Raw genomic sequence first — 19,219 nt, forward strand, 5'->3', positions numbered from 1 at the left:
ATCTCAAACCTTCTCTGTAATATTTGTTCACACACCATTTCAATAACATCCAATCTTCTGAAACGCAAACAGCAGCAAATAATTATGTTCCATTTGATTTTGCAGACAAAAAATTCATGACAGAAATATTCTCATATTGTTGCTAGGATTAATTCTTTTTTACAAATATATTAACAATGTCAAAAGCATGTCTAGCGGCAATCTTCTGGTGCTAAGAAATTTCCATCAGCATTACGTGCTGGTACAGGAATGCGATGTACCAGTTTAATATGACTCACCAGTGTGTCATTACGATTTGTCTTTTTTGGACAAAAGGGACACTGAAACTGAGGTTCCTTGCCACATTCAAGCCTTATATGCCGAAGTAAATTTGTTCGCCATTTGTACAGTTTTCCACAACGCGTGCACGGAAATGGATCAGGTTGGGATGGCAACAGGGAAGTTACAGGTTGGAAATCTTTCTTAAGTGTGAGTGTTGTTGAATAACCTGATAATAATTCTGCTTCTCTCCCATGAGGATGTTGATGAAACTGCTTGGTCGGAGGTGGATATGTTGACCACTGCCAGTCCTTATCATCTTGAGAATCCCTATGAGCACCAACCGCTTCCTGCGCAGCCATGAAGACTTCATCCGTCGATCTGTCAGTTGCAGTTACATGCCACGGTGCAAAGCCTGTTCCTTGACTGCTGGAACCCTCCCCACCATGCGAAGGACCCGCTCTAGGCTGATCCATATCGTCCATGTCATCATCTAAAGTCAAGTCCTCCACACTGTCATCGTTCACTTCCTCCAGGTACTCTGATTTTGGTTCTAATAGAGGTTCAGTCTGTGGCTCTACTTTATGCACAACAGGTTCAGGTTCAATTGGCATTGTCTGTGGGGAGGCTACAGCACCTTGCACTGAGGCCAAAGGTTTGCTCATAATCTCAGAGTCACTGTTTTTCTCCTCAGTTGTATGACTTAACTGGGTATCTAACGACGGTTTGGGTATTGGCGTCGACGTAACCGGCGTTATGGTGGCGGGTATACTTGGCGCAGGAGGTACCTGCGATTGGGGTGGAAGTTCACACGAGCTACTTGTTTCGTGATTGTCAGTTGATGGTAATACACCAGGTGCCCCTAAACTGTTCTCATCACAACTTGATCGGCGTCTATGCTTCTTCCGTTTACGTGAGACGGGCGAAATGCTGCCCTCCCTCGTCGTGGCCATCTTCTGCAACGGCATCGGCGGCGGGGCATCCTCGGGTAAATCAATAACTTGCGGAACTTGAGATGGCTGCGCCGTTCGTCGATGCTCGATAGTGAGGCCCGACGACGAATGCTGTAGAATAGGTGGCGTTCTTGCTGGTGTGGGAGGAGGTGGAACCGATTCTTTTCTCCTCTTAGGTTCCACTTCCCTCTCTGTACCTCCGCCACCGCTATCCGATAAACCCTTTATCTGCAGAGATTCGGCGGCTTTCAATAAAGCTCCTAATTGATCTTGAGAAATATTCACTTCACCCCGATACATATAATCCATCATAGCTTTCAATTCTTGGAATTTCACATCTTTAAGAATAACGATCGGGTGTTTCTCATAATGCTGACTCAGCAGGAGCTCAAAGTAAGGACTACACGCGGAAAGAACTACTTTATGCGCTTTCAAGTATTGGCCTTCAGCTGCCAAAGTGCAGTCAACCAAAGTTCCACTCTCCAGTAAAGTATCAAAAACAGCAACCAAAGTGCTTTGATAATTATTCCACCTCAAACAAAACTGCTGTTCTGATCCCATATCGATTCAGTTCCTCTTCTGTCGCTACTTTTTAAAAAATACGGAACTTTGCACAAAAATAACAAAATACTTCAGCAGCTATCCGATCACCCTGCCGGCACCGCGAACAGCATAAAACCTTCTACCTGCCCCTGAGCTAAGGAGGCTGCTACAGCTTACACCTCTTTGCGATCGCTACAGCCCTCGAGAAAAATACATTTCAGAGTCCTGAAAATGCGTACAAACATTTACTCTGCCACAACAATTCGCTACCACTGAGGTCCACAGCGATGACTGATGGGTGCTGCCGTCTTTCGTCTATCGTCATCTGTGATCTTGGCTCAGGCCCGAAAAGACACGCTATTTTGAAATTTTCGGTTCAAAGCATTACATTGGCCCATTTAAAATTGTGCTGCCCCCTGTGAGAATCGAACTCACGACCCCTGGTTTACAAGACCAGTGCTCTGCCCCTGAGCTAAGGAGGCTGCTACAGCTTACACCTCTTTGCGATCGCTACAGCCCTCGAGAAAAATACATTTCAGAGTCCTGAAAATGCGTACAAAGATTTACTCTGCCACAACAATTCGCTACCACTGAGGTCCACAGCGATGACTGACGGGTGCTGCCGTCTTTCGTCTATCGTCATCTGTGATCTTGGCTCAGGCCCGAAAAGACACGCTATTTTGAAATTTTCGGTTCAAAGCATTACATTGGCCCATTTAAAATTGTGCTGCCCCCTGTGAGAATCGAACTCACAACCCCTCGTTTACAAGACCAGTGCTCTGCCCCTGAGCTAAGGAGGCTGCTACAGCTTACTCCTCTTTGCGATCGCTACAGCCCTCGAGAAAAATACATTTCAGAGTCCTGAAAATGCGTACAAAGATTTACTCTGCCACAACAATTCGCTACCACTGAGGTCCACAGCGATGACTGATGGGTGCTGCCGTCTTTCGTCTATCGTCATCTGTGATCTTGGCTCAGGCCCGAAAAGACACGCTATTTTGAAATTTTCGGTTCAAAGCATTACATTGGCCCATTTAAAATTGTGCTGCCCCCTGTGAGAATCGAACTCACGAACCCTGGTTTACAAGACCAGTGCTCTGCCCCTGAGCTAAGGAGGCTGCTACAGCTTACACCTCTTTGCGATCGCTACAGCCCTCGAGAAAAATACATTTCAGAGTCCTGAAAATGCGTACAAACATTTACTCTGCCACAACAATTCGCTACCACTGAGGTCCACAGCGATGACTGATGGGTGCTGCCGTCTTTCGTCTATCGTCATCTGTGATCTTGGCTCAGGCCCGAAAAGACACGCTATTTTGAAATTTTCGGTTCAAAGCATTACATTGGCCCATTTAAAATTGTGCTGCCCCCTGTGAGAATCGAACTCACGACCCCTGGTTTACAAGACCAGTGCTCTGCCCCTGAGCTAGGGAGGCTGCTACAGCTTACACCTCTTTGCGATCGCTACAGCCCTCGAGAAAAATACATTTCAGAGTCCTGAAAATGCGTACAAAGATTTACTCTGCCACAACAATTCGCTACCACTGAGGTCCACAGCGATGACTGATGGGTGCTGCCGTCTTTCGTCTATCGTCATCTGTGATCTTGGCTCAGGCCCGAAAAGACACGCTATTTTGAAATTTTCGGTTCAAAGCATTACATTGGCCCATTTAAAATTGTGCTGCCCCCTGTGAGAATCGAACTCACGACCCCTGGTTTACAAGACCAGTGCTCTGCCCCTGAGCTAAGGAGGCTGCTACGGCTTATACCTCTTTGCGATCGCTACAGCCCTCGAGAAAAATACATTTCAGAGTCCTGAAAATGCGTACAAAGATTTACTCTGCCACAACAATTCGCTACCACTGAGGTCCACAGCGATGACTGATGGGTGCTGCCGTCTTTCGTCTATCGTCATCTGTGATCTTGGCTCAGGCCCGAAAAGACACGCTATTTTGAAATTTTCGGTTCAAAGCATTACATTGGCCCATTTAAAATTGTGCTGCCCCCTGTGAGAATCGAACTCACGACCCCTGGTTTACAAGACCAGTGCTCTGCCCCTGAGCTAAGGAGGCTGCTACAGCTTACACCTCTTTGTGATCGCTACAGCCCTCGAGAAAAATACATTTCAGAGTCCTGAAAATGCGTACAAAGATTTACTCTGCCACAACAATTCGCTACCACTGAGGTCCACAGCGATGACTGACGGGTGCTGCCGTCTTTCGTCTATCGTCATCTGTGACCTTGGCTCAGGCCCGAAAAGACACGCTATTTTGAAATTTTCGGTTCAAAGCATTACATTGGCCCATTTAAAATTGTGCTGCCCCCTGTGAGAATCGAACTCACGACCCCTGGTTTACAAGACCAGTGCTCTGCCCCTGAGCTAAGGAGGCTGCTACAGCTTACACCTCTTTGCGATCGCTACAGCCCTCGAGAAAAATACATTTCAGAGTCCTGAAAATGCGTACAAAGATTTACTCTGCCACAACAATTCGCTACCACTGAGGTCCACAGCGATGACTGATGGGTGCTGCCGTCTTTCGTCTATCGTCATCTGTGATCTTGGCTCAGGCCCGAAAAGACACGCTATTTTGAAATTTTCGGTTCAAAGCATTACATTGGCCCATTTAAAATTGTGCTGCCCCCTGTGAGAATCGAACTCACGACCCCTGGTTTACAAGACCAGTGCTCTGCCCCTGAGCTAAGGAGGCTGCTACAGCTTACACCTCTTTGCGATCGCTACAGCCCTCGAGAAAAATACATTTCAGAGTCCTGAAAATGCGTACAAACATTTACTCTGCCACAACAATTCGCTACCACTGAGGTCCACAGCGATGACTGATGGGTGCTGCCGTCTTTCGTCTATCGTCATCTGTGATCTTGGCTCAGGCCCGAAAAGACACGCTATTTTGAAATTTTCGGTTCAAAGCATTACATTGGCCCATTTAAAATTGTGCTGCCCCCTGTGAGAATCGAACTCACGACCCCTGGTTTACAAGACCAGTGCTCTGCCCCTGAGCTAAGGAGGCTGCTACAGCTTACACCTCTTTGCGATCGCTACAGCCCTCGAGAAAAATACATTTCAGAGTCCTGAAAATGCGTACAAAGATTTACTCTGCCACAACAATTCGCTACCACTGAGGTCCACAGCGATGACTGATGGGTGCTGCCGTCTTTCGTCTATCGTCATCTGTGATCTTGGCTCAGGCCCGAAAAGACACGCTATTTTGAAATTTTCGGTTCAAAGCATTACATTGGCCCATTTAAAATTGTGCTGCCCCCTGTGAGAATCGAACTCACGACCCCTGGTTTACAAGACCAGTGCTCTGCCCCTGAGCTAAGGAGGCTGCTACAGCTTACACCTCTTTGCGATCGCTACAGCCCTCGAGAAAAATACATTTCAGAGTCCTGAAAATGCGTACAAAGATTTACTCTGCCACAACAATTCGCTACCACTGAGGTCCACAGCGATGACTGACGGGTGCTGCCGTCTTTCGTCTATCGTCATCTGTGATCTTGGCTCAGGCCCGAAAAGACACGCTATTTTGAAATTTTCGGTTCAAAGCATTACATTGGCCCATTTAAAATTGTGCTGCCCCCTGTGAGAATCGAACTCACGACCCCTGGTTTACAAGACCAGTGCTCTGCCCCTGAGCTAAGGAGGCTGCTACAGCTTACACCTCTTTGTGATCGCTACAGCCCTCGAGAAAAATACATTTCAGAGTCCTGAAAATGCGTACAAAGATTTACTCTGCCACAACAATTCGCTACCACTGAGGTCCACAGCGATGACTGATGGGTGCTGCCGTCTTTCGTCTATCGTCATCTGTGATCTTGGCTCAGGCCCGAAAAGACACGCTATTTTGAAATTTTCGGTTCAAAGCATTACATTGGCCCATTTAAAATTGTGCTGCCCCCTGTGAGAATCGAACTCACGACCCCTGGTTTACAAGACCAGTGCTCTGCCCCTGAAATAAGGAGGCTGCTACAGCTTACACCTCTTTGCGATCGCTACAGCCCTCGAGAAAAATACATTTCAGAGTCCTGAAAATGCGTACAAAGATTTACTCTGCCACAACAATTCGCTACCACTGAGGTCCACAGCGATGACTGATGGGTGCTGCCGTCTTTCGTCTATCGTCATCTGTGATCTTGGCTCAGGCCCGAAAAGACACGCTATTTTGAAATTTTCGGTTCAAAGCATTACATTGGCCCATTTAAAATTGTGCTGCCCCCTGTGAGAATCGAACTCACGACCCCTGGTTTACAAGACCAGTGCTCTGCCCCTGAGCTAAGGAGGCTGCTACGGCTTACACCTCTTTGCGATCGCTACAGCCCTCGAGAAAAATACATTTCAGAGTCCTGAAAATGCGTACAAAGATTTACTCTGCCACAACAATTCGCTACCACTGAGGTCCACAGCGATGACTGATGGGTGCTGCCGTCTTTCGTCTATCGTCATCTGTGATCTTGGCTCAGGCCCGAAAAGACACGCTATTTTGAAATTTTCGGTTCAAAGCATTACATTGGCCCATTTAAAATTGTGCTGCCCCCTGTGAGAATCGAACTCACAACCCCTGGTTTACAAGACCAGTGCTCTGCCCCTGAGCTAAGGAGGCTGCTACGGCTTACACCTCTTTGCGATCGCTACAGCCCTCGAGAAAAATACATTTCAGAGTCCTGAAAATGCGTACAAAGATTTACTCTGCCACAACAATTCGCTACCACTGAGGTCCACAGCGATGACTGATGGGTGCTGCCGTCTTTCGTCTATCGTCATCTGTGATCTTGGCTCAGGCCCGAAAAGACACGCTATTTTGAAATTTTCGGTTCAAAGCATTACATTGGCCCATTTAAAATTGTGCTGCCCCCTGTGAGAGTCGAACTCACGACCCCTGGTTTACAAGACCAGTGCTCTGCCCCTGAGCTAAGGAGGCTGCTACAGCTTACACCTCTTTGCGATCGCTACAGCCCTCGAGAAAAATACATTTCAGAGTCCTGAAAATGCGTACAAAGATTTACTCTGCCACAACAATTCGCTACCACTGAGGTCCACAGCGATGACTGATGGGTGCTGCCGTCTTTCGTCTATCGTCATCTGTGATCTTGGCTCAGGCCCGAAAAGACACGCTATTTTGAAATTTTCGGTTCAAAGCATTACATTGGCCCATTTAAAATTGTGCTGCCCCCTGTGAGAATCGAACTCACGACCCCTGGTTTACAAGACCAGTGCTCTGCCCCTGAGCTAAGGAGGCTGCTACAGCTTACACCTCTTTGCGATCGCTACAGCCCTCGAGAAAAATACATTTCAGAGTCCTGAAAATGCGTACAAAGATTTACTCTGCCACAACAATTCGCTACCACTGAGGTCCACAGCGATGACTGATGGGTGCTGCCGTCTTTCGTCTATCGTCATCTGTGATCTTGGCTCAGGCCCGAAAAGACACGCTATTTTGAAATTTTCGGTTCAAAGCATTACATTGGCCCATTTAAAATTGTGCTGCCCCCTGTGAGAATCGAACTCACGACCCCTGGTTTACAAGACCAGTGCTCTGCCCCTGAGCTAAGGAGGCTGCTACGGCTTACACCTCTTTGCGATCGCTACAGCCCTCGAGAAAAATACATTTCAGAGTCCTGAAAATGCGTACAAAGATTTACTCTGCCACAACAATTCGCTACCACTGAGGTCCACAGCGATGACTGATGGGTGCTGCCGTCTTTCGTCTATCGTCATCTGTGATCTTGGCTCAGGCCCGAAAAGACACGCTATTTTGAAATTTTCGGTTCAAAGCATTACATTGGCCCATTTAAAATTGTGCTGCCCCCTGTGAGAATCGAACTCACGACCCCTGGTTTACAAGACCAGTGCTCTGCCCCTGAGCTAAGGAGGCTGCTGCAGCTTACACCTCTTTGCGATCGCTACAGCCCTCGAGAAAAATACATTTCAGAGTCCTGAAAATGCGTACAAACATTTACTCTGCCACAACAATTCGCTACCACTGAGGTCCACAGCGATGACTGATGGGTGCTGCCGTCTTTCGTCTATCGTCATCTGTGATCTTGGCTCAGGCCCGAAAAGACACGCTATTTTGAAATTTTCGGTTCAAAGCATTACATTGGCCCATTTAAAATTGTGCTGCCCCCTGTGAGAATCGAACTCACGACCCCTGGTTTACAAGACCAGTGCTCTGCCCCTGAGCTAAGGAGGCTGCTACAGCTTACACCTCTTTGCGATCGCTACAGCCCTCGAGAAAAATACATTTCAGAGTCCTGAAAATGCGTACAAAGATTTACTCTGCCACAACAATTCGCTACCACTGAGGTCCACAGCGATGACTGATGGGTGCTGCCGTCTTTCGTCTATCGTCATCTGTGATCTTGGCTCAGGCCCGAAAAGACACGCTATTTTGAAATTTTCGGTTCAAAGCATTACATTGGCCCATTTAAAATTGTGCTGCCCCCTGTGAGAATCGAACTCACGACCCCTGGTTTACAAGACCAGTGCTCTGCCCCTGAGCTAAGGAGGCTGCTACGGCTTACACCTCTTTGCGATCGCTACAGCCCTCGAGAAAAATACATTTCAGAGTCCTGAAAATGCGTACAAAGATTTACTCTGCCACAACAATTCGCTACCACTGAGGTCCACAGCGATGACTGATGGGTGCTGCCGTCTTTCGTCTATCGTCATCTGTGATCTTGGCTCAGGCCCGAAAAGACACGCTATTTTGAAATTTTCGGTTCAAAGCATTACATTGGCCCATTTAAAATTGTGCTGCCCCCTGTGAGAATCGAACTCACGACCCCTGGTTTACAAGACCAGTGCTCTGCCCCTGAGCTAAGGAGGCTGCTACGGCTTACACCTCTTTGCGATCGCTACAGCCCTCGAGAAAAATACATTTCAGAGTCCTGAAAATGCGTACAAAGATTTACTCTGCCACAACAATTCGCTACCACTGAGGTCCACAGCGATGACTGATGGGTGCTGCCGTCTTTCGTCTATCGTCATCTGTGATCTTGGCTCAGGCCCGAAAAGACACGCTATTTTGAAATTTTCGGTTCAAAGCATTACATTGGCCCATTTAAAATTGTGCTGCCCCCTGTGAGAATCGAACTCACGACCCCTGGTTTACAAGACCAGTGCTCTGCCCCTGAGCTAAGGAGGCTGCTACGGCTTACACCTCTTTGCGATCGCTACAGCCCTCGAGAAAAATACATTTCAGAGTCCTGAAAATGCGTACAAAGATTTACTCTGCCACAACAATTCGCTACCACTGAGGTCCACAGCGATGACTGATGGGTGCTGCCGTCTTTCGTCTATCGTCATCTGTGATCTTGGCTCAGGCCCGAAAAGACACGCTATTTTGAAATTTTCGGTTCAAAGCATTACATTGGCCCATTTAAAATTGTGCTGCCCCCTGTGAGAATCGAACTCACGACCCCTGGTTTACAAGACCAGTGCTCTGCCCCTGAGCTAAGGAGGCTGCTACAGTTTACACCTCTTTGCGATCGCTACAGCCCTCGAGAAAAATACATTTCAGAGTCCTGAAAATGCGTACAAACATTTACTCTGCCACAACAATTCGCTACCACTGAGGTCCACAGCGATGACTGATGGGTGCTGCCGTCTTTCGTCTATCGTCATCTGTGATCTTGGCTCAGGCCCGAAAAGACACGCTATTTTGAAATTTTCGGTTCAAAGCATTACATTGGCCCATTTAAAATTGTGCTGCCCCCTGTGAGAATCGAACTCACGACCCCTGGTTTACAAGACCAGTGCTCTGCCCCTGAGCTAAGGAGGCTGCTACAGCTTACACCTCTTTGCGATCGCTACAGCCCTCGAGAAAAATACATTTCAGAGTCCTGAAAATGCGTACAAAGATTTACTCTGCCACAACAATTCGCTACCACTGAGGTCCACAGCGATGACTGATGGGTGCTGCCGTCTTTCGTCTATCGTCATCTGTGATCTTGGCTCAGGCCCGAAAAGACACGCTATTTTGAAATTTTCGGTTCAAAGCATTACATTGGCCCATTTAAAATTGTGCTGCCCTCTGTGAGAATCGAACTCACGACCCCTGGTTTACAAGACCAGTGCTCTGCCCCTGAGCTAAGGAGGCTGCTACGGCTTACACCTCTTTGCGATCGCTACAGCCCTCGAGAAAAATACATTTCAGAGTCCTGAAAATGCGTACAAAGATTTACTCTGCCACAACAATTCGCTACCACTGAGGTCCACAGCGATGACTGATGGGTGCTGCCGTCTTTCGTCTATCGTCATCTGTGATCTTGGCTCAGGCCCGAAAAGACACGCTATTTTGAAATTTTCGGTTCAAAGCATTACATTGGCCCATTTAAAATTGTGCTGCCCCCTGTGAGAATCGAACTCACGACCCCTGGTTTACAAGACCAGTGCTCTGCCCCTGAGCTAAGGAGGCTGCTACAGCTTACACCTCTTTGCGATCGCTACAGCCCTCGAGAAAAATACATTTCAGAGTCCTGAAAATGCGTACAAACATTTACTCTGCCACAACAATTCGCTACCACTGAGGTCCACAGCGATGACTGATGGGTGCTGCCGTCTTTCGTCTATCGTCATCTGTGATCTTGGCTCAGGCCCGAAAAGACACGCTATTTTGAAATTTTCGGTTCAAAGCATTACATTGGCCCATTTAAAATTGTGCTGCCCCCTGTGAGAATCGAACTCACGACCCCTGGTTTACAAGACCAGTGCTCTGCCCCTGAGCTAAGGAGGCTGCTACAGCTTACACCTCTTTGCGATCGCTACAGCCCTCGAGAAAAATACATTTCAGAGTCCTGAAAATGCGTACAAAGATTTACTCTGCCACAACAATTCGCTACCACTGAGGTCCACAGCGATGACTGATGGGTGCTGCCGTCTTTCGTCTATCGTCATCTGTGATCTTGGCTCAGGCCCGAAAAGACACGCTATTTTGAAATTTTCGGTTCAAAGCATTACATTGGCCCATTTAAAATTGTGCTGCCCCCTGTGAGAATCGAACTCACGACCCCTGGTTTACAAGACCAGTGCTCTGCCCCTGAGCTAAGGAGGCTGCTACGGCTTACACCTCTTTGCGATCGCTACAGCCCTCGAGAAAAATACATTTCAGAGTCCTGAAAATGCGTACAAACATTTACTCTGCCACAACAATTCGCTACCACTGAGGTCCACAGCGATGACTGATGGGTGCTGCCGTCTTTCGTCTATCGTCATCTGTGATCTTGGCTCAGGCCCGAAAAGACACGCTATTTTGAAATTTTCGGTTCAAAGCATTACATTGGCCCATTTAAAATTGTGCTGCCCTCTGTGAGAATCGAACTCACGACCCCTGGTTTACAAGACCAGTGCTCTGCCCCTGAGCTAAGGAGGCTGCTACAGCTTACACCTCTTTGCGATCGCTACAGCCCTCGAGAAAAATACATTTCAGAGTCCTGAAAATGCGTACAAACATTTACTCTGCCACAACAATTCGCTACCACTGAGGTCCACAGCGATTACTGATGGGTGCTGCCGTCTTTCGTCTATCGTCATCTGTGATCTTGGCTCAGGCCCGAAAAGACACGCTATTTTGAAATTTTCGGTTCAAAGCATTACATTGGCCCATTTAAAATTGTGCTGCCCCCTGTGAGAATCGAACTCACGACCCCTGGTTTACAAGACCAGTGCTCTGCCCCTGAGCTAAGGAGGCTGCTACGGCTTACACCTCTTTGCGATCGCTACAGCCCTCGAGAAAAATACATTTCAGAGTCCTGAAAATGCGTACAAAGATTTACTCTGCCACAACAATTCGCTACCACTGAGGTCCACAGCGATGACTGATGGGTGCTGCCGTCTTTCGTCTATCGTCATCTGTGATCTTGGCTCAGGCCCGAAAAGACACGCTATTTTGAAATTTTCGGTTCAAAGCATTACATTGGCCCATTTAAAATTGTGCTGCCCCCTGTGAGAATCGAACTCACGACCCCTGGTTTACAAGACCAGTGCTCTGCCCCTGAGCTAAGGAGGCTGCTGCAGCTTACACCTCTTTGCGATCGCTACAGCCCTCGAGAAAAATACATTTCAGAGTCCTGAAAATGCGTACAAACATTTACTCTGCCACAACAATTCGCTACCACTGAGGTCCACAGCGATGACTGATGGGTGCTGCCGTCTTTCGTCTATCGTCATCTGTGATCTTGGCTCAGGCCCGAAAAGACACGCTATTTTGAAATTTTCGGTTCAAAGCATTACATTGGCCCATTTAAAATTGTGCTGCCCCCTGTGAGAATCGAACTCACGACCCCTGGTTTACAAGACCAGTGCTCTGCCCCTGAGCTAAGGAGGCTGCTACAGCTTACACCTCTTTGCGATCGCTACAGCCCTCGAGAAAAATACATTTCAGAGTCCTGAAAATGCGTACAAAGATTTACTCTGCCACAACAATTCGCTACCACTGAGGTCCACAGCGATGACTGATGGGTGCTGCCGTCTTTCGTCTATCGTCATCTGTGATCTTGGCTCAGGCCCGAAAAGACACGCTATTTTGAAATTTTCGGTTCAAAGCATTACATTGGCCCATTTAAAATTGTGCTGCCCCCTGTGAGAATCGAACTCACGACCCCTGGTTTACAAGACCAGTGCTCTGCCCCTGAGCTAAGGAGGCTGCTACGGCTTACACCTCTTTGCGATCGCTACAGCCCTCGAGAAAAATACATTTCAGAGTCCTGAAAATGCGTACAAAGATTTACTCTGCCACAACAATTCGCTACCACTGAGGTCCACAGCGATGACTGATGGGTGCTGCCGTCTTTCGTCTATCGTCATCTGTGATCTTGGCTCAGGCCCGAAAAGACACGCTATTTTGAAATTTTCGGTTCAAAGCATTACATTGGCCCATTTAAAATTGTGCTGCCCCCTGTGAGAATCGAACTCACGACCCCTGGTTTACAAGACCAGTGCTCTGCCCCTGAGCTAAGGAGGCTGCTACGGCTTACACCTCTTTGCGATCGCTACAGCCCTCGAGAAAAATACATTTCAGAGTCCTGAAAATGCGTACAAACATTTACTCTGCCACAACAATTCGCTACCACTGAGGTCCACAGCGATGACTGATGGGTGCTGCCGTCTTTCGTCTATCGTCATCTGTGATCTTGGCTCAGGCCCGAAAAGACACGCTATTTTGAAATTTTCGGTTCAAAGCATTACATTGGCCCATTTAAAATTGTGCTGCCCCCTGTGAGAATCGAACTCACGACCCCTGGTTTACAAGACCAGTGCTCTGCCCCTGAGCTAAGGAGGCTGCTACAGTTTACACCTCTTTGCGATCGCTACAGCCCTCGAGAAAAATACATTTCAGAGTCCTGAAAATGCGTACAAACATTTACTCTGCCACAACAATTCGCTACCACTGAGGTCCACAGCGATGACTGATGGGTGCTGCCGTCTTTCGTCTATCGTCATCTGTGATCTTGGCTCAGGCCCGAAAAGACACGCTATTTTGAAATTTTCGGTTCAAAGCATTACATTGGCCCATTTAAAATTGTGCTGCCCCCTGTGAGAATCGAACTCACGACCCCTGGTTTACAAGACCAGTGCTCTGCCCCTGAGCTAAGGAGGCTGCTACAGCTTACACCTCTTTGCGATCGCTACAGCCCTCGAGAAAAATACATTTCAGAGTCCTGAAAATGCGTACAAAGATTTACTCTGCCACAACAATTTGCTACCACTGAGGTCCACAGCGATGACTGATGGGTGCTGCCGTCTTTCGTCTATCGTCATCTGTGATCTTGGCTCAGGCCCGAAAAGACACGCTATTTTGAAATTTTCGGTTCAAAGCATTACATTGGCCCATTTAAAATTGTGCTGCCCCCTGTGAGAATCGAACTCACGACCCCTGGTTTACAAGACCAGTGCTCTGCCCCTGAGCTAAGGAGGCTGCTACGGCTTACACTTCTTTGCGATCGCTACAGCCCTCGAGAAAAATACATTTCAGAGTCCTGAAAATGCGTACAAAGATTTACTCTGCCACAACAATTCGCTACCACTGAGGTCCACAGCGATGACTGATGGGTGCTGCCGTCTTTCGTCTATCGTCATCTGTGATCTTGGCTCAGGCCCGAAAAGACACGCTATTTTGAAATTTTCGGTTCAAAGCATTACATTGGCCCATTTAAAATTGTGCTGCCCCCTGTGAGAATCGAACTCACGACCCCTGGTTTACAAGACCAGTGCTCTGCCCCTGAGCTAAGGAGGCTACTACAGCTTACACCTCTTTGCGATCGCTACAGCCCTCGAGAAAAATACATTTCAGAGTCCTGAAAATGCGTACAAAGATTTACTCTGCCACAACAATTCGCTACCACTGAGGTCCACAGCGATGACTGATGGGTGCTGCCGTCTTTCGTCTATCGTCATCTGTGATCTTGGCTCAGGCCCGAAAAGACACGCTATTTTGAAATTTTCGGTTCAAAGCATTACATTGGCCCATTTAAAATTGTGCTGCCCCCTGTGAGAATCGAACTCACGACCCCTGGTTTACAAGACCAGTGCTCTGCCCCTGAGCTAAGGAGGCTGCTACAGCTTACACCTCTTTGCGATCGCTACAGCCCTCGAGAAAAATACATTTCAGAGTCCTGAAAATGCGTACAAAGATTTACTCTGCCACAACAATTCGCTACCACTGAGGTCCACAGCGATGACTGATGGGTGCTGCCGTCTTTCGTCTATCGTCATCTGTGATCTTGGCTCAGGCCCGAAAAGACACGCTATTTTGAAATTTTCGGTTCAAAGCATTACATTGGCCCATTTAAAATTGTGCTGCCCCCTGTGAGAATCGAACTCACGACCCCTGGTTTACAAGACCAGTGCTCTGCCCCTGAGCTAAGGAGGCTGCTACGGCTTACACCTCTTTGCGATCGCTACAGCCCTCGAGAAAAATACATTTCAGAGTCCTGAAAATGCGTACAAAGATTTACTCTGCCACAACAATTCGCTACCACTGAGGTCCACAGCGATGACTGATGGGTGCTGCCGTCTTTCGTCTATCGTCATCTGTGATCTTGGCTCAGGCCCGAAAAGACACGCTATTTTGAAATTTTCGGTTCAAAGCATTACATTGGCCCATTTAAAATTGTGCTGCCCCCTGTGAGAATCGAACTCACGACCCCTGGTTTACAAGACCAGTGCTCTGCCCCTGAGCTAAGGAGGCTGCTACGGCTTACACCTCTTTGCGATCGCTACAGCCCTCGAGAAAAATACATTTCAGAGTCCTGAAAATGCGTACAAAGATTTACTCTGCCACAACAAATCGCTACCACTGAGGTCCACAGCGATGACTGATGGGTGCTGCCGTCTTTCGTCTATCGTCATCTGTGATCTTGGCTCAGGCCCGAAAAGACACGCTATTTTGAAATTTTCGGTTCAAAGCATTACATTGGCCCATTTAAAATTGTGCTGCCCCCTGTGAGAATCGAACTCACGACCCCTGGTTTACAAGACCAGTGCTCTGCCCCTGAGCTAAGGAGGCTACTACAGCTTACACCTCTTTGCGATCGCTACAGCCCTCGAGAAAAATACATTTCAGAGTCCTGAAAATGCGTACAAACATTTACTCTGCCACAACAATTCGCTACCACTGAGGTCCACAGCGATGACTGATGGGTGCTGCCGTCTTTCGTCTATCGTCATCTGTGATCTTGGCTCAGGCCCGAAAAGACACGCTATTTTGAAATTTTCGGTTCAAAGCATTACATTGGCCCATTTAAAATTGTGCTGCCCCCTGTGAGAATCGAACTCACGACCCCTGGTTTACAAGACCAGTGCTCTGCCCCTTTTTTTTTTTTTTGTTTTTTTTTTTTTTTTGTAAGAACTGACGCTTGGAATTCGACCTTATCAAAAGGACAGGCGCTATAAACGGCTGTGAGAGGTGAGGTGTAGCGAGGCACCAAAACGACAGGCAAACTGCGACATTTTCTGCTCCTTCTTCTTGAACAAAAAAATAAAAAGAAAAGCGACGCAGTCGGTAGGACTCGAACCTACGCTCCCAGAGGGAATCTGATTTCTAGTCAGACGCCTTAACCACTTTTTTTTTTTTTTTTTTTTTTTTTTGAAGCAGACACTCTACCACTCGAACGAATATATCTATTGAAAAAAATATTAAAGAATATCCACCACACAGCCACTTCAAAAGAAGTACAGTACTGAAATTAAAATCCTAAAACATGACTATATAATGTAGACTGCTTACTGAAATAAAGGTTAAAACACGAAAACTTCAGTCCTGGTGTAGAGAAGAAATATACATAAAGGCGGCAAATTCAGAAACAGTATAAAAGAAAATGGCTCACACAGGTGACCTTAGCCAACACCCTCTCTTTCAAATGTCAGGCTAAGCATATTGGCAAAATCATCTCGGAGGCCTGGCAATCGCAAGCGCTGCCAGTAAGCAGTAAGCATGTACTGCCGAAACGCTAGGTGTCCATCCTCTTCATGACAACTGTTGACAAAATGTACGAAATGGCCAATCAACCACATGACGGTATGGAGCTTCGTCCGCGGAAAAAAGGAAGAATCGGGCCGGACGATGATGTCAATAGAATAAGCGGCTTCAGCAGACCTAGTGACAAAAGCAAGTTGTTTCCTGAGCCAACGCCAATTAGCAAGGTGCCCACAGCAGGTGAAGCGATGTTCAAGGGTATCCAGGAGACCACACCGAGTACAGGTGTCCGTGTCAGAAAGACCAATACGGTGCAGTCGTACATTGGTGGGAACCAAATTATTTATTACCCTATACCACGTGGACGCCACGGCCATAGAGTGGATCGGCAGACTAACGTTCTTCCAGACGTTCCTCCAGGACACGGATGGAGACGCCAGTTCTATTGGATTGGGACTGGCCAGCCCCTCCCAGCGGGCAATCAAGCTCTTGGTCGTTGGCACCGGTCGCCGCAAGAAGACGTCACCGAGGTAACTCACCGCAATGTAAAATTCCCGAATGTGTTTCAACTTAAAATTTAGGCGTCCGACATCGACAGGTGGAGCAAGGCTCGCCGGACGCACAACAGTAAAAAGCCTGGATGTAATTGAAGTCACTTCTTGCGTAACAATTAGAGTCGTTCGGCGGACGTACAAAGCAGACGCCTTGCGAGTAATGTCAGAGAGGCCCAAGCCTCCGGAGAGACGCGGTTTCGTCATTACCTCGTAACGTAACTTGAATAGATGGCCCTTCCATATAAACCTGCTAGACAATTGGCGCAACCTTTTCGCCACCATCATGGGAAGTGGGAACAGCTGAGCAACATAATAAGCTTTACATAGGACGTAGGTGTCTAAAATTCTGACTTTTTGCAAAATGGTAGCAGAGCGCTGCTCATGGACCATCAGAGCCCCCTGTATCTTCTCGGTGACAGATTTCCAATTGAGAGCCGCCATTTTTAGAGGACACCGATCAATGATAATCCCCAAGGTCGTATGGCGATCGACAAAAGTGGCCCAAGGGACGTCAGCATCGCGAAATCCTCGAATATCAAGGAGCTTACATTTACCCTGATTGAGACGCGCTCCAGAGACACGACAGTATGCATCAACCGTCCCTTTCAACAACGGGATATCATCACGTTGACGGAGGAGAACAACGACATCATCCGCATATGCCTTAACCGAGAGCTTCCCACCAGAGAGGGACATACCCTGAAGCTTGAGAGCAATAGTCCGAAGCAGCGGTTCCAGGGACAAAACGAATAAAGACATAGAGAGCGGACTACCCTGAGGCACTCCGCGGCGGATAGCAATGGGCGGCGTCAGCTGCCCATTGACTGACACCCGAGCTGTTATTCCCCTGTACAAATTGCCAAGAACACCACGTGATGAAGCGTTAAAACCTATTGTACCTAAAACACGATCTAAAAACACATGACTGACGTGATCAAAAGCCTTATAAAAATCAAGGAAGGCAAAGGCACAATGTACGTTTGTAACCGCCGCAACCGAGACAACATCCCGATATTCGGCTACTGGTGTCAGAATAGATCTATCATGAAAACAACATTGATGTGCACCAATCACACCCCGAAGCAGAGAAGACAGCCGGCTATTGAGCGCTCTAGCAGCTGTCTTATAGTCAAAATTCAGCAATGTGAGCGGACGAAGATTGGCAGCAGATAAACGACCAGAGGACTTCGGAATTAAAACAATTTTCCCTACTTTAAAATCGGCAGGCACATCCATCCCTCTGACAATCTCATTTAAAATCTGCGTAAAAATGCCACCCAAAAGAGGCCAAAAACGGAGATAAAATTCTTTAGGCAGGCCGTCTGGACCCGGCGATTTACTGGACGGAGAGCGAGCAATAAAATCGAAAACATCATCTACCTGGAACTCCCGGAGAAATTCGCCGTTCGCGTCAGGCGCGATCGTCGCAGTTAGATCCCCAAAGACATCATCCGAAAGAGACTCACCAGAATCATCGGCAGAATAGAGACTAGTGTAATACTGATGAAGAGCACGAACCATTTCCTCCTGTGCACTAAACTGTCGCCCATCATCCACCGTAAGAGAAGAGATGAAGGAGCGACGACGACGAGTCTGATGCCGTAGCAGGTGGTACAAGGACGTCAGTTCACCTTCAACAAGAGAGTGAGGTTTCGACTTAACTCGCAGACCATCCATCTGTCGTCGTTTAAGGCTCAAGAGCTTGGCTTTAATACGACGAACATCATGGATCCGCAGTGGAGAGGTACCCGCCGCGTCATATAGTTCACGCAGGACAGAGTAGTAATATTCATACGTGTTCTTAAAATCACGCGTCCTAGCAGCACAGTAGAAAATCAAAGTCTGACGAATCTTGGGCTTGGCAAACGCAGTCCACCAAACCAGCAAGGAGGGGTATCGCGGGACAGAGCGAAGACATCGCTCCCACACGCCACTTATAACATCATCCATAGCACTGTCGGCAAGGTGGGAAACATTTAACATCCACTGGGAACGATAAAGTTTTGCAGGTTGGCGACTAAGATTTACAGTTGCAGTAAAAGCACAATGGTCAGAAAAACTAGTAGGAATAACATCGACAGAAAGAATTTTATCACATAAAAAATCAGATAAATAGAATCTGTCGAGTCTACTGCATGAGGACGCGGTAAAAAACGTATATTTCACCAGGGTTGGATATTTGTGTTCCCAAACATCACGCAGATGCATCGTACGAACTAAGTCATGTAAATCACGGCAATAATTAAAATTGGGGGACTGGTCTGCAGGGCGTAAAACACAATTAAAATCGCCTCCGAGCAGGAGACTCCGAGGACTCTGGCGCAAAAGATAAATAAGCTCTTCTTTATAAAAGCGCGATCGAGCCACAGTGTGACCCGAACCAGAGGGGGCATACAAAACAACGAGGCGGAGATCAAAAAGACGACAACCAATCCCACGGCCAGAGTCAAGGAATTCAATGTCAGTAATAGGAATGCCCTCT

General features: G+C 47.5%; 1 protein-coding gene and 42 non-coding genes across 43 annotated transcripts; all 43 read right to left on the bottom strand.

Annotated features, from left to right (window-relative positions):
* Positions 1–23: 23 nt before the first annotated feature.
* On the bottom strand, positions 24–1,895 carry LOC124760561 (longitudinals lacking protein, isoforms F/I/K/T-like). The gene has a single exon (XM_047249103.1). The coding sequence runs from the start codon at positions 1,770–1,772 to the stop codon at positions 192–194; it is 1,581 nt and encodes a 526-aa protein (XP_047105059.1). The 5' UTR covers positions 1,773–1,895; the 3' UTR covers positions 24–191.
* Positions 1,896–2,164: 269 nt separating this feature from the next.
* Positions 2,165–2,236, bottom strand: Trnat-ugu. Its single transcript has one exon. It is a non-coding gene; the product is annotated as a tRNA-Thr (tRNA).
* A 246-nt stretch (positions 2,237–2,482) lies between these two features.
* Positions 2,483–2,554, bottom strand: Trnat-ugu. Its single transcript has one exon. It is a non-coding gene; the product is annotated as a tRNA-Thr (tRNA).
* A 246-nt stretch (positions 2,555–2,800) lies between these two features.
* On the bottom strand, positions 2,801–2,872 carry Trnat-ugu. The gene has a single exon. It is a non-coding gene; the product is annotated as a tRNA-Thr (tRNA).
* A 246-nt stretch (positions 2,873–3,118) lies between these two features.
* Trnat-ugu lies at positions 3,119–3,190 on the bottom strand. Its single transcript has one exon. It is a non-coding gene; the product is annotated as a tRNA-Thr (tRNA).
* Positions 3,191–3,436: 246 nt separating this feature from the next.
* Positions 3,437–3,508, bottom strand: Trnat-ugu. Its single transcript has one exon. It is a non-coding gene; the product is annotated as a tRNA-Thr (tRNA).
* Positions 3,509–3,754: 246 nt separating this feature from the next.
* Positions 3,755–3,826, bottom strand: Trnat-ugu. Its single transcript has one exon. It is a non-coding gene; the product is annotated as a tRNA-Thr (tRNA).
* A 246-nt stretch (positions 3,827–4,072) lies between these two features.
* Positions 4,073–4,144, bottom strand: Trnat-ugu. Its single transcript has one exon. It is a non-coding gene; the product is annotated as a tRNA-Thr (tRNA).
* A 246-nt stretch (positions 4,145–4,390) lies between these two features.
* Positions 4,391–4,462, bottom strand: Trnat-ugu. The gene has a single exon. It is a non-coding gene; the product is annotated as a tRNA-Thr (tRNA).
* Positions 4,463–4,708: 246 nt separating this feature from the next.
* Trnat-ugu lies at positions 4,709–4,780 on the bottom strand. The gene has a single exon. It is a non-coding gene; the product is annotated as a tRNA-Thr (tRNA).
* Positions 4,781–5,026: 246 nt separating this feature from the next.
* Positions 5,027–5,098, bottom strand: Trnat-ugu. Its single transcript has one exon. It is a non-coding gene; the product is annotated as a tRNA-Thr (tRNA).
* Positions 5,099–5,344: 246 nt separating this feature from the next.
* Positions 5,345–5,416, bottom strand: Trnat-ugu. The gene has a single exon. It is a non-coding gene; the product is annotated as a tRNA-Thr (tRNA).
* A 246-nt stretch (positions 5,417–5,662) lies between these two features.
* Trnat-ugu lies at positions 5,663–5,734 on the bottom strand. Its single transcript has one exon. It is a non-coding gene; the product is annotated as a tRNA-Thr (tRNA).
* Positions 5,735–5,980: 246 nt separating this feature from the next.
* Positions 5,981–6,052, bottom strand: Trnat-ugu. The gene has a single exon. It is a non-coding gene; the product is annotated as a tRNA-Thr (tRNA).
* Positions 6,053–6,298: 246 nt separating this feature from the next.
* On the bottom strand, positions 6,299–6,370 carry Trnat-ugu. The gene has a single exon. It is a non-coding gene; the product is annotated as a tRNA-Thr (tRNA).
* A 246-nt stretch (positions 6,371–6,616) lies between these two features.
* On the bottom strand, positions 6,617–6,688 carry Trnat-ugu. The gene has a single exon. It is a non-coding gene; the product is annotated as a tRNA-Thr (tRNA).
* A 246-nt stretch (positions 6,689–6,934) lies between these two features.
* On the bottom strand, positions 6,935–7,006 carry Trnat-ugu. The gene has a single exon. It is a non-coding gene; the product is annotated as a tRNA-Thr (tRNA).
* Positions 7,007–7,252: 246 nt separating this feature from the next.
* On the bottom strand, positions 7,253–7,324 carry Trnat-ugu. Its single transcript has one exon. It is a non-coding gene; the product is annotated as a tRNA-Thr (tRNA).
* A 246-nt stretch (positions 7,325–7,570) lies between these two features.
* Trnat-ugu lies at positions 7,571–7,642 on the bottom strand. The gene has a single exon. It is a non-coding gene; the product is annotated as a tRNA-Thr (tRNA).
* A 246-nt stretch (positions 7,643–7,888) lies between these two features.
* Trnat-ugu lies at positions 7,889–7,960 on the bottom strand. The gene has a single exon. It is a non-coding gene; the product is annotated as a tRNA-Thr (tRNA).
* Positions 7,961–8,206: 246 nt separating this feature from the next.
* On the bottom strand, positions 8,207–8,278 carry Trnat-ugu. The gene has a single exon. It is a non-coding gene; the product is annotated as a tRNA-Thr (tRNA).
* Positions 8,279–8,524: 246 nt separating this feature from the next.
* Positions 8,525–8,596, bottom strand: Trnat-ugu. Its single transcript has one exon. It is a non-coding gene; the product is annotated as a tRNA-Thr (tRNA).
* Positions 8,597–8,842: 246 nt separating this feature from the next.
* On the bottom strand, positions 8,843–8,914 carry Trnat-ugu. Its single transcript has one exon. It is a non-coding gene; the product is annotated as a tRNA-Thr (tRNA).
* Positions 8,915–9,160: 246 nt separating this feature from the next.
* Trnat-ugu lies at positions 9,161–9,232 on the bottom strand. The gene has a single exon. It is a non-coding gene; the product is annotated as a tRNA-Thr (tRNA).
* Positions 9,233–9,478: 246 nt separating this feature from the next.
* Positions 9,479–9,550, bottom strand: Trnat-ugu. The gene has a single exon. It is a non-coding gene; the product is annotated as a tRNA-Thr (tRNA).
* A 246-nt stretch (positions 9,551–9,796) lies between these two features.
* Trnat-ugu lies at positions 9,797–9,868 on the bottom strand. The gene has a single exon. It is a non-coding gene; the product is annotated as a tRNA-Thr (tRNA).
* Positions 9,869–10,114: 246 nt separating this feature from the next.
* On the bottom strand, positions 10,115–10,186 carry Trnat-ugu. The gene has a single exon. It is a non-coding gene; the product is annotated as a tRNA-Thr (tRNA).
* A 246-nt stretch (positions 10,187–10,432) lies between these two features.
* Positions 10,433–10,504, bottom strand: Trnat-ugu. The gene has a single exon. It is a non-coding gene; the product is annotated as a tRNA-Thr (tRNA).
* Positions 10,505–10,750: 246 nt separating this feature from the next.
* On the bottom strand, positions 10,751–10,822 carry Trnat-ugu. The gene has a single exon. It is a non-coding gene; the product is annotated as a tRNA-Thr (tRNA).
* A 246-nt stretch (positions 10,823–11,068) lies between these two features.
* On the bottom strand, positions 11,069–11,140 carry Trnat-ugu. The gene has a single exon. It is a non-coding gene; the product is annotated as a tRNA-Thr (tRNA).
* A 246-nt stretch (positions 11,141–11,386) lies between these two features.
* On the bottom strand, positions 11,387–11,458 carry Trnat-ugu. Its single transcript has one exon. It is a non-coding gene; the product is annotated as a tRNA-Thr (tRNA).
* Positions 11,459–11,704: 246 nt separating this feature from the next.
* Trnat-ugu lies at positions 11,705–11,776 on the bottom strand. Its single transcript has one exon. It is a non-coding gene; the product is annotated as a tRNA-Thr (tRNA).
* A 246-nt stretch (positions 11,777–12,022) lies between these two features.
* Trnat-ugu lies at positions 12,023–12,094 on the bottom strand. The gene has a single exon. It is a non-coding gene; the product is annotated as a tRNA-Thr (tRNA).
* A 246-nt stretch (positions 12,095–12,340) lies between these two features.
* Positions 12,341–12,412, bottom strand: Trnat-ugu. The gene has a single exon. It is a non-coding gene; the product is annotated as a tRNA-Thr (tRNA).
* A 246-nt stretch (positions 12,413–12,658) lies between these two features.
* Positions 12,659–12,730, bottom strand: Trnat-ugu. The gene has a single exon. It is a non-coding gene; the product is annotated as a tRNA-Thr (tRNA).
* A 246-nt stretch (positions 12,731–12,976) lies between these two features.
* On the bottom strand, positions 12,977–13,048 carry Trnat-ugu. Its single transcript has one exon. It is a non-coding gene; the product is annotated as a tRNA-Thr (tRNA).
* A 246-nt stretch (positions 13,049–13,294) lies between these two features.
* Positions 13,295–13,366, bottom strand: Trnat-ugu. The gene has a single exon. It is a non-coding gene; the product is annotated as a tRNA-Thr (tRNA).
* Positions 13,367–13,612: 246 nt separating this feature from the next.
* On the bottom strand, positions 13,613–13,684 carry Trnat-ugu. Its single transcript has one exon. It is a non-coding gene; the product is annotated as a tRNA-Thr (tRNA).
* Positions 13,685–13,930: 246 nt separating this feature from the next.
* Trnat-ugu lies at positions 13,931–14,002 on the bottom strand. The gene has a single exon. It is a non-coding gene; the product is annotated as a tRNA-Thr (tRNA).
* Positions 14,003–14,248: 246 nt separating this feature from the next.
* Positions 14,249–14,320, bottom strand: Trnat-ugu. The gene has a single exon. It is a non-coding gene; the product is annotated as a tRNA-Thr (tRNA).
* A 246-nt stretch (positions 14,321–14,566) lies between these two features.
* On the bottom strand, positions 14,567–14,638 carry Trnat-ugu. The gene has a single exon. It is a non-coding gene; the product is annotated as a tRNA-Thr (tRNA).
* A 246-nt stretch (positions 14,639–14,884) lies between these two features.
* Positions 14,885–14,956, bottom strand: Trnat-ugu. Its single transcript has one exon. It is a non-coding gene; the product is annotated as a tRNA-Thr (tRNA).
* A 246-nt stretch (positions 14,957–15,202) lies between these two features.
* On the bottom strand, positions 15,203–15,274 carry Trnat-ugu. Its single transcript has one exon. It is a non-coding gene; the product is annotated as a tRNA-Thr (tRNA).
* Between the last annotated feature and the right edge of the window lie 3,945 nt (positions 15,275–19,219).

Source organism: Schistocerca piceifrons, unplaced genomic scaffold (genome assembly GCF_021461385.2).
Source record: "Schistocerca piceifrons isolate TAMUIC-IGC-003096 unplaced genomic scaffold, iqSchPice1.1 HiC_scaffold_574, whole genome shotgun sequence".
NCBI lineage: Eukaryota > Metazoa > Arthropoda > Insecta > Orthoptera > Acrididae > Schistocerca > Schistocerca piceifrons.